At 50.2% G+C, this 15,902-nt stretch overlaps 1 protein-coding gene and 1 pseudogene across 1 annotated transcript; both read left to right on the forward strand.

Annotated features, from left to right (window-relative positions):
* The first annotated feature begins 592 nt into the window (after positions 1-592).
* Positions 593-14,446, forward strand: NUDC (nuclear distribution C, dynein complex regulator). Its single transcript, XM_067724979.1, has 9 exons — positions 593-805; positions 3,596-3,673; positions 10,698-10,901; positions 10,993-11,058; positions 11,857-11,976; positions 12,050-12,244; positions 13,453-13,536; positions 13,632-13,750; positions 14,184-14,446. Exons 1-9 carry the CDS (start codon positions 725-727, stop codon positions 14,233-14,235), a joined length of 999 nt encoding a protein of 332 aa, XP_067581080.1. The 5' UTR covers positions 593-724; the 3' UTR covers positions 14,236-14,446.
* Positions 2,045-2,519, forward strand: LOC137212360 (cytochrome c oxidase subunit 5B, mitochondrial pseudogene; annotated as a pseudogene).
* Positions 14,447-15,902: the final 1,456 nt, after the last annotated feature.

Consider the following 15,902-nt stretch of genomic DNA (forward strand, 5'->3'; position numbering starts at 1 on the left):
GGTTAAGACTCCACGCTTCCACTGCGGGGGGCAGGGGTTGGATCCCTGGCCGGGAAACTAGATCCCGCATGCCCCGGGGCCAAAAAAAAAAATTTTCAGGACTTCAGCAGAAGAGCATTAACCCAAGCACAGAGCACCTTATACGCTCGGGGACCCTTCAAATTTGTATGGAGTATGCGATGATGCCGGAGGTGGGCTGACATTCGGGCAAGTCCCTTCTCCTTTCTGGGCCTCAATTGACTCATTGAAGGGTTAGAAGAGATGACTAAGAACACTTTCCACTTCACTGTTCTACAAGCTGGGAGGTCATTCCCATAGGAACAAAGTTCGTGCCTTTTTAGCTTCCAATCCCGCCGGAGTTGGGCCTAGGGCTTTCTGGAAGGCTCCATAAAAAGCGTCTGGTGACCATAGCAACTCACCCCAAACTCAGGAGCCCTCGTCTCCGCCCACAGCTTCACTGACGAGCTCTTTGATTGGCTTAGCAAGTTGACCAATGGCCGGCGAAGCGGGCTGTTTGCCTCGCGGTCAATGGCTGCAGGCCGGAAGAGAGGCGGGAAGAGAGAACTAGCAGGCGGGCCTGGGCGGCGGGGCGTGTGCGTGTTTCCGGCTCCGCTGCGGAAGGCCGAGGACTAGAGCTGCTGGACCGGGCGCGACCCTAAGGACCGGAGAGCGCGGGACGCGTGTGCGGAGCTCAGATTTCGGAGCGTGGCTAGCGGCCGGCACGATGGGTGGAGAGCAGGAGGAGGATCGGTTCGACGGCATGTTGCTGGCCATGGCGCAGCAGCACGAGGGCGGCGTGCAGGAGGTAACGGCCCGTGCGGCGTTGGCTCGGCCTGGCCCACCCGGGATGCCCCAGCCACGCTCTCTCCGCCCTTCTCTGCCTTCAAGGGCCGAGATACACCGCTGGGCCTCGCGAGCTTTGGGATTCCCCCCCGCATTCTTACTGCACTCCAGCTTCCGGCCTGGCCTCCTTGCCTCAAGTCTTGCACTCGTATCAGTCATGGGACCCCGGGGCCCCTCAGTAGTTCCTGTCTTAGCAGCTCCGGCGTCCCTGCACCCGCCCCTGAAAAGACCCAGAGTCTTGGGATCTCTCCCCGCCCCCACGCTTTTTCTCCCACATACTTCTGGCCCCGTTTCTTTTCTGCTGGCCGCTCCCGAAGAGCATCCTTTAGGATGAACTGTTCTAGACATTGAGATTTGCATGTACCAAGACTTGGAACGAGCGGAAGAATGTGTGCGGTGTGTGGGGGTGGGGTGGTGATGTTAACACGTGGTCTTTTTAGGGCTTGAATGAGGGAATAGGAGACCTGTGTTCACAATTGTTCTACACCACCTATCATCTTGAGACCGTTCCACGTCTCCAGGCCTCAGTTTCTTTCTTTGAGACAGAGCTACGAATCCTTATTTCCTGAACTTGTAGGAGAGCAGTCTTGAAGTGAAGGACAGTGAGGAATTCTCAGTAATCAGGCTTGAACATTCAACAAGTATCTGTTGAGTGATTGATGTGTACAAGAACATAATTCATGCGTAGTGACCAGACCCAATAACACGTAGTGCATGAAGGATAAAAACCAACTAGTCGAGATTCTAGAGTTGGTTGTTTTGAACCATGGAAAGTTCAAAAGGTAGAAAAGCCTATCAAAATCAGTCTTTCTATAAAGAAACTGAAGGAACTAGCCCAAGATCATCCAAAAGTGTCCTGACCTAGAGGGGACCAGAATCCTTAGGCCAGTGTGTGCTTTCCACAGACCATTTCTGATTCTGTGTCTCTCTGGGGACAAGTTTTCATGGAGCTTTCCATTCCCATTCTCTCATTTAGGTGCCTGTGGTGACCAAGGACTCCTAAGCCCTTTGAGGTGGGAAGAGTGCTATTAATTTGGAGATGTGAAAGGCTCCCATCCCCCACCCCCCTAAATTGTTGACACAGTTGGATTTGGGAGTGAGTTCGTTTTTGAGTGAATTGAAAAAGTGTCTAGAAGCAGGAATTGAAGCCATTGAGATAAATTCTAGCATCAGATTTAGAACCACTCACTTGGGCAAATAAAAGGGCTTAGTTGGCGTGAAGGCTTCAAGGTTACTGCGCGGAGCTGAAGTGCTGGCCACGCAGGCCCTGAGGGCCCGCGGTCCCAGCAGAGTCTCCGTGGTGCACTCTATGGTGTCTGGAGGTTGTGATCCTACTGATGATGAGCAGGCCACTGGGCTGGAGAGGGAGGTCATGCTGGCTGCACGCAGGGACTAGACCCGTACAATATGCTCGCCCCAAAGGCAGCCTCAGGTACCAAGGAAGACCCTAATTTAGTCCCCTCCATCACCAATAAGTGGATAGTGGGCTGCATCTGTGAAGAAGACAACAGTGCTGTCATCTGGTTCTGGCTGCATAAAGGCGAGGCCCAGCGATGCCCTAGCTGTGGAACCCATTAGACGCTGGTGCCCCACCAGCTGGCCCACTGAGCCCCTGCACTAACTCACTCAAAATGTAATGTAAAGTTTCTTCTTTCCAATAAAGACTAGCCATTACATTGGCTTCTCCTCCAAAAAAAAAAAAAAAGGAGGCTTAGTTATATGTGCTAATCTTAGGTCACTACTAGGTCTTTTCATTCAGCAAAAATTTTATTGAGCATGTGCTCTGAGTCAGATCTGGTGCTAGGCATTGGGGCTGTAGACAAAGTCATGGTTCACAGTGCCTGCTTGTGAGGAGTTCACTCTCCCGCAGAGGGTCTCTTGCTCTGGGCGAGACACTGCTAAGCACCTCACCTCCATTACCTCCTTTGGTCCTCACAGAGGATCCTCACTTATGTCCCTAGAAATAGGTCCTGCTGCTGGTTCTGTTTTGTGGAGTTAAGAAACTTTCCCAAGGCCACAGAGCTAATGTGTATCAGTCTGATACCCAGACCAATGCTCTTAAATGACTTGGCTGCACTGATAACCCAGCCAGAGTTAGTTGGTCTTAACCTTCTTTGTTTTTTTTTTCTTTTGCGGTACGCGGGCCTCTCACTGTTGTGGCCTCTCCCGTTGCGGAGCACAGGCTCCGGACGCGCAGGCTCAGCGGCCATGGCTCACGGGCCCAACCACTCCGCGGCATGTGGGATCCTCCCGGACCGGGGCACGAACCCATGTCCCCTGCATCGGCAGGCGGACTCTTCAACCACTGTGCCACCAGGGAAGCCCCTTTAACCTTCTTTGAAGTGGCTTCATTTGTTCCCCTCCTCCTAGCTCTGCCCTAGTAACTCAGCCAGTGCCACTCTGGATGGGCTTTTTATTTTGTGGAGAGGAAAGCTGGATCCCAGGTGTTTCAAGCCCTGGATGCAGAGGAGTGTCCAATATCCTCAGGCTGCTTCTAGCACCACAAAAAATGTGGAACACATATACACATGCACACAAGAAATGAGAAATCTGCCTTTCAGGTGATCTAGGTAAGGTTAGGCTAGGCTTCCTGGCAGAAGTGACTAAGTCAGGGCCTGTTTTCTCAGTGGGGAGGCTCGGGGTGAAACAGTCCAGTCCCAAGTTCCCTTCTAGACTAAGAAAGTTAGCTTCTGAGTAGGTGAGGGGCTCCCAATATGGCATCTCTACAGCTTTGGTCTTTGTCTTCTTTCAGCTCGTGAACACTTTCTTCAGCTTCCTTCGACGCAAAACAGACTTTTTCGTTGGAGGAGAAGAGGGGATGGCAGAGAAGGTGAGTGTTGGGGACCACTGTCCCTTGGGCAGCTCTGTTTCTCCAGAAGAAGAGCTTACTTGGCCTTCCTTTGGCATAATAATAACCTATAGCAGAAGTAAAATGCCAAGGGCAAAGAGTTGGGGAAGGGAAGCGAGCTGTCATTTATTGAAGCCCTTCTCCTTGCCAAGTGCTTATCTGCCCTATCCCCATGGTCCTCTAGAAGTTTGAGAGGGGCAGATGTTACTATCCCCATTTACAAGTGAGGAAATTGGTCTGAGTTATGGGAGAGCCAGGGTTGTCCAAATATTTGAGCTGAGTTATGGGAGACCCAGGATTGGAGCCAGAGTCTGTTGTAAAACTGCCTTCTGCCCCTGACACCATGCTTTTTGGTTCCTTTTCCATTGAGGTTTTATCTAATTACCTAGCTGGGAGATGAGAGTAGGCAAATGTTAGAAATTGAGCTTAGAAGACAGAGATATAGGAAAACTCAAAGCCGGCTATCCCAGTCTTCCCAGATGCTGTAAGCAAAAGTTCAAGGATTTGAGAATTGCAGGGTTTAAAAAAAATTTTTTTTTTAATTGAAATAGTTGATTTACAATCTTGTGTTAGTTTTCAGGTGTACAGAAAAGTGAGTCAGATATACACACACACACACACACATACAGATATATATATATATATATATATACTTTTTCAGATTCTTTTCCATTATAGGTTATTACAAGATACTGAATATAGTTCTCTGTGCTATACAGTAGGTCCGTTTTTTTTTTTTTTTTTTTTTGAGGTACGTGGGCCTCTCACCGTTGTGGCCTCTCCCGTTGCGGAGCACAGGCTCTGGATGCGCAGGCTCAGCGGCCATGGCTCACGGGCCCAGCCGCTCCGCGGCATGTGGGATCTTCCCGGACCGGGGCACGAACCCGTGTCCCCTGCATCGGCAGGCGGACTCTCAACCACTGCGCCACCAGGGAAGCCCCAGGTCCTTGTTTTTTATCTGTTTTATATACAGCAGTGTGTTAATCCCAAACTCCTGGATTATCCCTCTTCCCCTTTCCCCTTTGGTAACCATAAGTTTATTTTCTGTGTCCGTGAGTCTATTTCTGTTTTGTAAATAAATTCATTTGTATCACTTTTTAAGATTCCACATATGAGTGATATCATATGATATTTATCTTTCTCTGACTAACTTCAGTTAGTGTGATAATCTCTAGGTCCATCCATGGTGTTGCAAATGGCATTATTTCATTCTTTTTTATGGCTGAGTAATATTCCTGTGTGTGTGTGTGTGTGTGTGTGTGTGTGTCTGTGTGTGTGTGTCTGTGTGTGTGTGTGTGTGTGTGTGTGTCTGTGTGTGTACACCACATCTTCTTTATCCATTCCTCTGTTGAGGGACATTTAGCTTGCTTCCATGTCTTGGCTATTGTAAACAGTTCTGCAGTGAACATTGGGGTGCATGTATCCTTGAAGACCATGTTTTTCTCTGGATATATGCCCAGGAGTGGGATTGTAGGATCATATGGTAGCTCTATTTTTAGTTTTTTAAGGAACCTCCATACTGTTCTCCATAGTGGCTGTATCAATTTGCATTTCCACCAGCAGTGTAGGAGGGTTCCCTTTTCTCCACACCCTCTCCAGCATTTATTATTTGTAGACATTTTGATGATGGCCATCCTGACTGATGTGAGGTGATTCCTGAGAATTGTGTTTTGTGGTATGGGTTCTGATACCTTGAACATCTTCTAATTCCTTAGGTTGTGATTATGTTTTTGAAGATTGGTGAATGATGTCACCTCACTGAACCGTGATTTTTATAACCTTGATATTTGTTTTCACTTAAATTTAAGAGACATAATAACAAGAAGGAGATATTTTGCAAACTGCTTTCTGTGGCTTCAGGGTTCTAACAAGCTGAAATGCTTGATAATGTGCCTTGATGGTCTGAGGCTACTCTGTTATAGACACTTTGGCCTGGTGTAGGAGTCCTGGGTTCTTGGTCTAGCTGTGTGGCCTGGTTGATTTGCCACCAATTCTCTGGTCCTTTTAATCTTCACATCTGTAAAATGGAAGAAGGAGGACTCACTGACCTGTAGGGCCCTTTGTGGCTCAAATACTCTTTCTGTATTAGCACTAGCACCTCCCATTTTTCTGTGGGCCACGACCTTGTAATATGTGCATTCATTCATTTGTAAACTAATGTTTATTGAGCACTAAACACTTTGCCTGTGTTAGCCACTATGACAGAGCCTTCAGGATTATAGAGGTGAATACAGACAATGGTCTTTGATTTCATGGATCTCACAGTGTAGCCCCCTTACAAACCGCCCCCCCCAAAAAAAAAGACAATGAAGAAGTGATGGGTGTTAGGGCGGAAGTCCTGGGAGCATAAAATGGGGACTAACCTAGGTTGGGGGCTCAAGGAAGACTTGATGAGAAAGAGGTGCCTGAGGTGTGAAGGATGAGTAAGATAGCAGGCAGAAGGGAGAGAGATGAATAATATTGAGAAGTGGTGTCTCAGGTGTCACGGGATGATGGTGTCACTGCTGTGTACTGGATGTCTGCTGGTCCCTCTTAGACCTCGTTATGCTCCTTGGCTCTTTGTTCCCTTAGAGTCAGCTCTTTCCCAGGAGGTTGGTCCAACTCTCAGGCAGGCAGAAATCTGTCTAGCCTTCCTGCCTGGTCTCCATTTGTAACACCAGTAACTTCTTTGTATTGGGGACCTACTGTGCACCAGGCCACCAGATGCATCGTTTCCAAGTGCGTTGGTTAAGAACATGTTCTCTGGAGCTATAGGCAGATGTGAATGGATCCTGGTCTCCCCCTCTTCCTGCTTGACAGCTGTGTGGTGTTGGGTGAATCACTTTCTGAGCCTCATTTTTCTTCCCTGGAAGAGGGGATAATCTTTCCCTCACAGGGCTGTTTTAAGGATAAAAAGAGGTCATATAGTGTGGCTGGCACATGAGGATAGAAGTTCACAGACCCTTTTTTTGGACCTCTTGGGACCAGATGTGTTTTGGCATTTAGAATTCATTGGATTTTAGGAGGCAATACAGTGCATATGTTGTACATTACGTACAGTACCCCAGTCCAGGGGTTGGAGCAGCATCATGTAATGAAACATTAATATTTCTACAGAGAAATGTGTATCAATATTTGTACCAAGTGGGAGATATGACTCCCACTGTAAATGACTGTAAATACTTTCATGCTACAAACTTAGAGAAATACAAAAATACTTTTAGTTTTTATAGCTTTGGGGCTAGGCATTATGGATTCGGATAAAGCCATAATGATCTAATCAGTATGTTATTGACATAGGAAGAGACGAATGGACTAGTGAAGCAGAATAGAGAATCCAGAAAAAGTCTAGCACGTATGAGGATTTAAGATGTGTCCCATAAGGTAGGTAATTCAGTTCAGTAGGCAAAGGACGATTTAATAATTCATGCTGCTACAACTGGCTACTGGTAAAAAAGCAAAACGTGTACCATACTGTACCATCTGTTTTACTCATATCTAAAAATAAATTGCAGATCAAGAAGAGCTTAGTAAGGAAAGCTGGGAAACTATGTATAACCTTGTGTGGAGGAGACCTTGCAAGGATAGAAACCTGGAAACTACAGAATAAAAGGTAGCTGTTTGCTTCTTCAAACATAGAACACATGTGTGGCAAAAGAGACGTAATGACATACGAAGTCAGTTGAAAAACAATAGATCTGGAAAAGATGCATTGCAGAGGACATAAAATTTAATAGCCAACTTAATATGCAGGTACTCTTGTAAATTGACAAGAAAAGGATAAACAGAAAAACGGGCAGTTCCATGAAGAACATGTGAAAAGATGCTTAAATTCAGTAGTAATCAAGGAAATGTAGGAGAAAGGAACAGTGAGATGCCCTTTTTTTTCTGGTCAAACTGACAAAAATATTTTTTTAAAAATTGCTTACAGGGATGTGGAAAAAAGGGTACTCTTCAGACATTGCTGGTAAAAGTGAATTATCATAGCTGTTTAAAAACTTTTTATTATAAAAGATGCTCAACATCACTAATCATTAGAGAAAGTCAAATGAAAATCACAAACGAGATGTCGTCACCTCACACCCATTAGGATGGCTTCTATCAAAACCCCAGAAAACACCAAGTGTTGGCAAGGATGTGGAGAAATTGGAACTCTGGTGCACTGTTGGTGGGAATGTAAAATGGTGCAGCTGCTGTGGAAAACTGTATGGCGGTTCCTCAAAAAATTAAAAATAGGGCTTCCTTGGTGGCGCAGTGGTTGAGAGTCCGCCTGCCGATGCAGGGGACGCGGGTTCGTGCCCCAGTCCGGGAGGATCCCACATGCCGCGGAGCAGCTGGGCCCGTGGACCGTGGCTGCTGGGCCTGTGCATCCGGAGCCTGTGCTCCGCGGCGGGAGAGGCCACAGCAGTGAGAGGCCCGCGTACAGCCAAAAAAAAAAAAAAAAATTAAAAATAGAACTATCATATGATCCAGCAATCCCACTTCTGGGTGTATACCCCCCCAGATTGAGAGCAGGGTCTTGAAGAGAGATTTGTACGCCCATAGCAACACTGTTCATGATAGCCAAGAAGTGGAAGCAACCCAAGCGTTCATTGATGGATGAATAAACAAAATGTCATATATACACATAATATTATTCAGCCTTTTAAAGGAAGACAGATAAGAGCACATATTGAATGATTCCATTTATATGAAGTTCTAGAACAGGAGTGTGTCTTCTCCCTCAGATGTGTCCCCCCGCCCTATGGTCAGGTTCAGGACCTCATGCCTTTGGGTTTAGCTTAAATTTCCCTCTGGGGTCTCCCGGCCAGGCTGGTGGGAACCACCCTTTGCTCCCCTATCGCCCAGCCTAGGTCAGGGAGCGCTGTGTTCAGGTATGCCCACTTAGCAGTCTGGGGCTGTTTTTTAGAACTGGCCCAACCCTCCTTACCGCTTCCCCACTCTGCTGGTCTGTGGTTCCCAAAGATGTGTCCAGTGACAGAAGCTTGGCTCTGACAGCCTGCCAGTTGGTACTCCTGCGTAGGCTACGTGCTCCCAGCGATCTCTACCTGGGGCTGGGCCTGGGTAAAGCTGGTGGGAGGAGACTGGGAGGAGGGGGTCAGAGGCTGCTGTGATTGGCCTTGACTGTGCCTGGTGGTTCAGCTCTGCCCTCATCTAACCTCCAGGAGCTAGGAAAGAACAGGACGGAATGGGACGTAACATGATTCACTGGAGCTGGAAGAGGGGATGGCTCCACTCCTGCCTCCCCTTGGCCACTCATTGGCAGATGGCTGGAGTTCAAGGTCCTGATTAGGGACTTGGGACCAAGGCCCTGTGGTGGAACAGCCTCTGCTGACGTAATTGTGCCATGACTGAGCCCTTCTGTTGAAGCAGAATGGCCTTCAGGTGGCTCATTTCTTTCTTACACCTCATTTTGTTAACCCATTTGGTTTGGGCGTTCTTTTGGTACCGTTTAACCTTGAAGAGTGTGGAGCTACTGCAGTGTGGTGTGAGGTTGGAAGTTTGAGGGTAAGAGGAGGGACTGGCCTCAAATGGATGAGAGGCCACAGGGCATTTGGCAGAACCCAGATCTGGGAGCCCATGGCTGACTCCAGTGACCCTGAGCCCCACGTGATTCCCCTCAGCTCTTGCAGATCCCTTTCTCCCTCCAGCTATGGCTCAGAGATTCTTGAAAGATGGTTTGTTGACCGCTGATCGTGTGGGGGGTGCCCTATGAGGCCTCCTCCAGGTGTGTGGGTTGACACAGAGTTGGGTTTCCTAAGTTGGGTAAATTCCTGAGCCTGCCAGAGGTGAAGAGGTGAAATTCAAGAGACACTTGAGCTGGTCCTGGAGGATGAGTAGGAGTTTGCCAGGCAACCTGGGAATTGGGGCAAGGATACTATAGGCAAAGAATAGCTATGTAAGACTGCTTTTAGAAATAATAAGATAGAAGCACAGAGAGATGACCTCAGGGTCACACAGGTAGGAGTAGACCAGGATCTCAAATGTAGGTGTGACTCTCACGTATGCACGAGAATTGGCCAGGAGGGCTTGTTAAAAATACAGATTGCTGGGTCATATCCCCAGAATTTCTGATGCAGTAGGTCTAGAGTGGGGCCTGAGACTTAGCATTTCTAACAAATTCTGGGTGACGCTGTTGCTGTGGGTCAGGGGAGCACACTCTGAGAGCAGCTGGTGTAAAACATGAGGTAGAACCATTTCTCCCATTGTATTTTCATAGCAGAGAAGGTGCTTCTCCCCACCTTCCACCAGCTGACACTGAGTTAGCCTCAGCCAGGTGACACATGTCATGAGAGCTGATGAAACTGGGGCTTAGAAAGTGTCAAAGTTGTTTACTTGTTCAAGGCCACAGAGCCAGACAGGTGGCAACAGTATTGGGGTTGCTGTTGGGCAACAGGAGGAGCCGCTAGCAGGATGTGCGTTGGAAGCATCCTGGGAAGGTTTCATGGGAGAGGTAGGATTTGAAATGGATAGCTTGCAGGCTGAGGAGAGGAGGAGACTACCTTTTCCCTTAAGAAAGGTCTCTGGCCTGAGAGCTGGGGAAAAGCTTCTCAGAGGGGCTGAGGCTGGAGCTCTGCTTCTAACAGCTTCACTCCACAATGAAGGACTTTTCAGAGCACTTATCGTTTGGTCTGCACAACGTCCCTGTGAGGTAGGGACTCATCCTTGCTGATAAGGAATCTGAAGCCCTTAACAGGTTAAGTAATTTGCCAAAAATACAACAGCTAGTGCGTGACAAAGCCTGGATCAGAATGCAGGCTGTCCAGCTTCAGTGTTGGGTCTTAGTCCCTGGACTGCCTTGTTTTTTTTAAAGTGGTCGCTGTTTGTTGAAGCAGATTCTTTGCAGGTATTCTTACTACAACTCAATGGTATAGGTGTGTATTAAATCCCATTTTGTAGATGTGGAAACTGAGGTTCTGAGTGCAGTGCCTTGCCCAGGCACTTAGCAAATAGAGATAGGACTGGCCTCACGTCTTGGGACATGTCCCGTCCCCTGATGCCTCATTGCCTTCTCTTCCTTCCTCAGCTTATCACACAGACCTTCAACCACCACAACCAGCTGGCACAGAAGGCCAGGCGGGAGAAGAGAGCTCAGCAGGAGACTGAGCGGCGGGAGAAAGCGGAGCGGGCAGCCAGGCTGGCCAAGGAGGCCAAGTCAGAGACCTCTGGGCCCCAGATCAAGGAACTGACTGATGAGGAGGCCGAGAGGCTGCAGCTGGAAATTGACCAAGTAGGAGTGGGCTTCTTTCCCCTGCCCCCCTGATCCCCATTGGCACTAGAAGTGGGTGCCCTCTTGCCAAATGTTTTGCCCTTTGCCACAGAAAAAGGATGCAGAGAGTCATGAAGCCCAGCTCAAGAACGGCAGTCTCGGCTCACCAGGGAAGCAGGTGAGATGGACTAGGGCTGCTCAGGACTAGCAGGGGGCTTGGGAACTTCTGGGGACTCTTCAGCCTTTCCGTTTCTCTGGAAAGCCTTCCCCTTCCCCACCCCACCCCTCCTTAGCTTTGGGAATCCTCCCCATACTTCAAGATTCCACACTGGACCAAAGTGGGTTAAAAAAAAAAAACCCACTGGCTTTAAGCCTTGGCAGGAAAGCCCAAGAGCCAGGGAGGGCAGTGCCTGTACAGGCACCATTTGGGTGGGCTTGGGTCTGTGGGCCCAGCCTGGCCCTTCATGGTGGATTACTCTGACACACCTGGGGCATGTTCCCCTCAGGGCTCCTCCCATTGACTTGAGTCCAGCTTCCCAGATAATCCTTGGGGCACTCATTTGGCTTTGCAGAAGTTCTGGTCTGAGACTAGGGTCTCAACCCTAGAGACACGGAAAAAGGTTGATCATTTGTCAGCCTGGTTTTATTTTAGAACAGCCCTGCTGATGGCCACCTCATGACCTGTTCTGTGCTGGGCTTTCTTCCTAAGTCTTTTGGCTTGAACTGCCAGCTGGGTGGGTCCCGTGGGTCCATCTCTGACTGTCACCGTCCCCCAGCTGTCACACGGTCTAGCAGTCTGAGCTCAGCCAGAGATCAGAACAGGTTTTACCTCTGGCTCCTAGTGGGCCGTGGACTGGGCAGGGACCAGGTCTGTACTGTTCTGTGGCTGTATGCCCAGTGCCAGCCCTGGGCCTGGCCCAGTGGGGTTCAGTCTAGGTCTGTCAAGTAAGTAGCTGAGCACCCCATCTGTGAGCAGGAGGCTGAGGAGGCTGAGGAGGAGGAGGACGAGAAGGACAAAGGGAAGCTGAAGCCCAATTTCGGCAATGGGGCGGACCTGCCCAGTTACCGCTGGACCCAGACCCTGTCGGAGCTGGACGTGAGTGCAGGGGCTGGGGCTGAGGTGAGGGAGCCAGCCCGGGGCCCCTCCTGACTGCTCCTGCCCCGTGCAGCTGGCAGTGCCCTTCCCCGTGAACTTCCGGCTGAAGGGGAAGGACGTGGTGGTGGACATCCAGCGGAGGCGCCTCCGGGTGGGGCTCAAGGGGCAGCCGGCGATCGTGGACGGGGAGCTTTACAACGAGGTGAAGGTGGAGGAGAGCTCGTGGCTCATCGAGGACGGCAAGGTGGTGACGGTGCATCTGGAGAAGGTGCGAGAAGCCCCGTCTCCTGGCCTGTGTTGTGACTTAGGGAGGGGGGCTGCTCATGAACTCGGAGACTGTGCTGGGGGCCTGATGGACATACCTTTTTTAATCCCCACAACGAGACTTTTAAAGTAGGTCTGTCTAGTTTTAGAGTCAGGAAAAGGGTAGCTCAGAGATTTGCCCAGGCTTTTGCTTCTAGGAGGAGGTGGAGTTGGGATCAGAAGTGTCCTTAGTCCCAAAGCCTTTTCCTTTCCATTAGGTTTGTACATGCATTCAATTCAACAAATACTTGAACACCTACTACGTGCCAGAGACTGTTCTAAGCACTGGAGAGAGAACAGTGAACAACACGTAGAAAACTGTGCCCTGAGGAAGCCTATGTTCCCTCCCTTACACCCTCAGAGAGCTGGGATTACAGACACCAGTAAATGAATGTGGTCTCTGTAAAGTGCTAGGGGTCCAAGGAAGCCCTCCATGGTACATACCACCTGACCCCGCCTACCTGACTGGCCTTGGCTGCCTCTGTGCCCTTGCACTTCCTCCCACCTGGAATGTCCTTCCCTGCTTTTTAATGTGGTTTACTGCATGTCCTTAAAGGCCTAGCCCATCCATGTATTGCTCTGACCTCTCCCTCCATGCTGGATGAATATCTCCCTCTGTACTTTTTTTTGGGTATAAATTTATTTAATTTATTTATTATTTTTTGGCTGCGCTGGGTCTTCGTTACTGCACGTGGGCCTTCTCTAGTTGCGGCCAGTGGGGGCCACTCTTCATTGCGGTGCGCGGGCTTCTCACTGCAGTGGCTTCTCTCGTTGCGGAGCACGGGCCCTAGGCGCCCGGCCTTCAGTAGTTGTGGCGCATGGGCTTAGTTGCTCCGGGGCATGTGGATCTTCCCGGACCAGGGATCGAACCCGTGTCCCCTGCATTGGCAGGCGGATTCTTAACCACTGTGCCACCAGGGAAGTCCTCCCTCTGTACTTTATTCTTTCCGTTATCATGCTGATTTGTGACTGTCTCCGTGTCTGTCTCCCCCGGCCACTGGGGAGGGCAGAGGTCTTGTTCATTTGCACCCTAGGTCCCAGTACAGGCCTTCGCAGGTCCCCAGTGCAGGATGTGGATGGGAGAGAGTTTGGTTCTGGAAGGGTTGGGTGGTGGTTCCCAGGGCACAGAGCAAGCCACCACCCATCCCCCGGTGGTCCTCTTCTTCCTCTCAGATCAACAAGATGGAGTGGTGGAGCCGTTTGGTGTCCAGTGACCCCGAGATCAATACCAAGAAGATCAATCCTGAGAACTCCAAGGTGAGCCCTGGCCAGTTGGAGGAGCTTCGGTTGGGAGGTGAGGGGCCTAGGTGGCCCCAGAGCTTCACCCATCCCTGTCAATGCCTGCCCCCCAGCTGTCAGACCTGGACAGTGAGACCCGCAGCATGGTGGAGAAGATGATGTACGACCAGAGACAGAAGTCCATGGGGCTGCCCACCTCAGATGAGCAGAAGAAACAGGAGATTCTGAAGAAGTGAGCAACTGAGAGATGGGGGTTTGGGGAAGGTGTCTGGGGCTTGGATCTGGGTGACAGCAATGAGTGTGTACTGAGCGGAACACAGGAGCTGCCCTGCCCCTTCCAGGATGAGCCAGCCAAGTTTATGGCTTTATAGCCTTGGCTTGCCTCCCGTAATCACTTGGTGAGGTCATCTTGAGGGCAAGGCCACCTCAGGGTAGGAAGGGGTAACAGGCGGTCATTGTCACCGACAGAAAAACAGTGCCAGTGTTGGCACCTCAGCTTTCAGCCTCAGGTCCTCAAATGGGCCTTAGAGAGAGTCCTTGGGGCCTGGCTCCAAGTTGCTCAGCGTTCTGAAGAGTTTAGACCTCATGTGGGGAGCTAAGAGAAAGGGACTAATTTGGGGGAGAGGGATGGCCTGTTTCACCTTCGTCCTACTTTCCCTCCCCAGGTTCATGGATCAGCATCCAGAGATGGACTTTTCCAAGGCCAAGTTCAACTAGCCCGTGTTTGCCCCCCTGAACTCTTGGGGCTGAACTCCCAGCTACCCACCTTCCTTTCCCACCCTTCCCTGGGACTTCTGGGCCTCAGGGCTGGGGCAGGCATGGGGCTGACCCACACACAGGTCTGAGGGCATCATGGGAAAAGGGCTGGGGCCTTGGGGGTGTCTTGTTTCATTTGGCCTGCTGTTACACATTAAAACTATTTACCCAATTCCACCTGTGTCCTCTCTTCCCTCTGGCCTTTCCCTGGGGGACAGGCCTCTTATGGCTGCTGCTGGGATCTGGGGGCTTGTCTTCTAGCCCAGGTTCTGCCATGTGATCAAGGGCAAGTCCTTGACCCTCCCTGGGGCTCAGTTTCTCATTACTTAAATGGAGGATTTAAACAAGGCTTTTAGTCTGTGTATGATTCTGAGCAAAAGTGGCCAAAGGGACCAGAACATATGTCAGATTCTCACAGGGGCCCATGACTCAGCAAAGTTTAAGACCAGCCCGGCTTGATTCCATTTTCACCTCTAAGACAATTTCCCACAGCAATGGGTCTGTCCTCTAGCCCTGGAGCAAGAGTTTCTACAACTACACTCTTATTTCCCAGGGGCAGAGGGCAGCAAAGGCTGGGGAGCCGCCCAGGCCTCAGATTGGCTGTGTGTGTGGTGGGGATCTGGCCGGGAAGGCAGGGTGAAGCCCAGTGGAGCCTATTGTGTGTCTCTGACCTGGACCTCTGCAGATTGTAGGGCTTCACAGTGAGCCACCGAGGGAGTGCCAGGGCTGGAGAGGTGTTCCCTTCGGTCCACATCCAGCCACCAGAGCTGACCCTTTGGTGGGAGAGTACAGGTCACAGCGCAGGGTGCCACAGAGGTCATGGTTACAGCAAGAATGTCTAGGTTGGCTTGGCCAGGGTGCTACGCTCTGTGGGCCGTGGGTGACCCCTGAATTTCTGGAACACAGCATGTCTGTCCTTTTGGCATTTCAGAATAGCTTGTTAAAGATTTAAAGAAGGTATGCAGTGTTTGGCTTTGTCTGTTTACCAAACTTATAAACCCTCTTTTCTGGGAATGCCAGTAGTAGTTCCCAAGGCTAAGCTTGGAAAATTGTGCTCTCGGGCCAAGGCTAAGATGGAAGGACTGTGGCATCACTCTCCTACTCTGTCCAGCAATATCCCTGGGCTTCAGTACCCTGTGGTCATTTTTTCTTTTCTTTCTTTATTGGATGCATTGGGTCTTCGTTGCTGCACGTGGGCTTTCTCTAGTTTCGGTGCGCGGGCTTCTCATTGCGGTGGCTTCTCTTCCTGCTTAGCACAGGCTCTAGGCATGTAGGCTTCAGTAGTTGTGGTGTGCGGGCTTAGTTGCTCTGTGGCATGTGGGATCTTCCCCGACCAGGGCTCGAACCCATGTCCCCTGCATTGGCAGGCAGACTCTTAACCACTGCGCCACTAGGGAAGTCCCACGGTCATTTTCTTCTTTTTTTGGCCATGCCATGTGGCATGGCATATGAGATCTTAGTTCCCCGACTAGGGATCGAACTCATGCCCCCTGCAGTAGAAATGCAGAATCCTAACCACTGACCACCAGGGAATTCCCGGCCTGTGGTCATTTTCAATCGCAGAGGCCTTGACCTGGAAGAGACAGCAGAGCCTAAGGAAAGGGGCCAGTTTTATCACTGGTACTGGA

Source organism: Pseudorca crassidens, chromosome 2 (genome assembly GCF_039906515.1).
Source record: "Pseudorca crassidens isolate mPseCra1 chromosome 2, mPseCra1.hap1, whole genome shotgun sequence".
In the NCBI taxonomy this organism is placed as follows: Eukaryota; Metazoa; Chordata; class Mammalia; order Artiodactyla; family Delphinidae; genus Pseudorca; species Pseudorca crassidens.

Coding starts and splice junctions, on each gene's coding strand:
- NUDC (XM_067724979.1), top strand. CDS start 725: ATGGGTGGAGAGCAGGAGGAGGATCGGTTCGACGGCATGTTGCTGGCC. Junction 806..3,595: donor ACGAGGGCGGCGTGCAGGAG/GTAACGGCCCGT, acceptor GTCTTCTTTCAG/CTCGTGAACACTTTCTTCAG. Junction 10,902..10,992: donor TGCAGCTGGAAATTGACCAA/GTAGGAGTGGGC, acceptor CCTTTGCCACAG/AAAAAGGATGCAGAGAGTCA.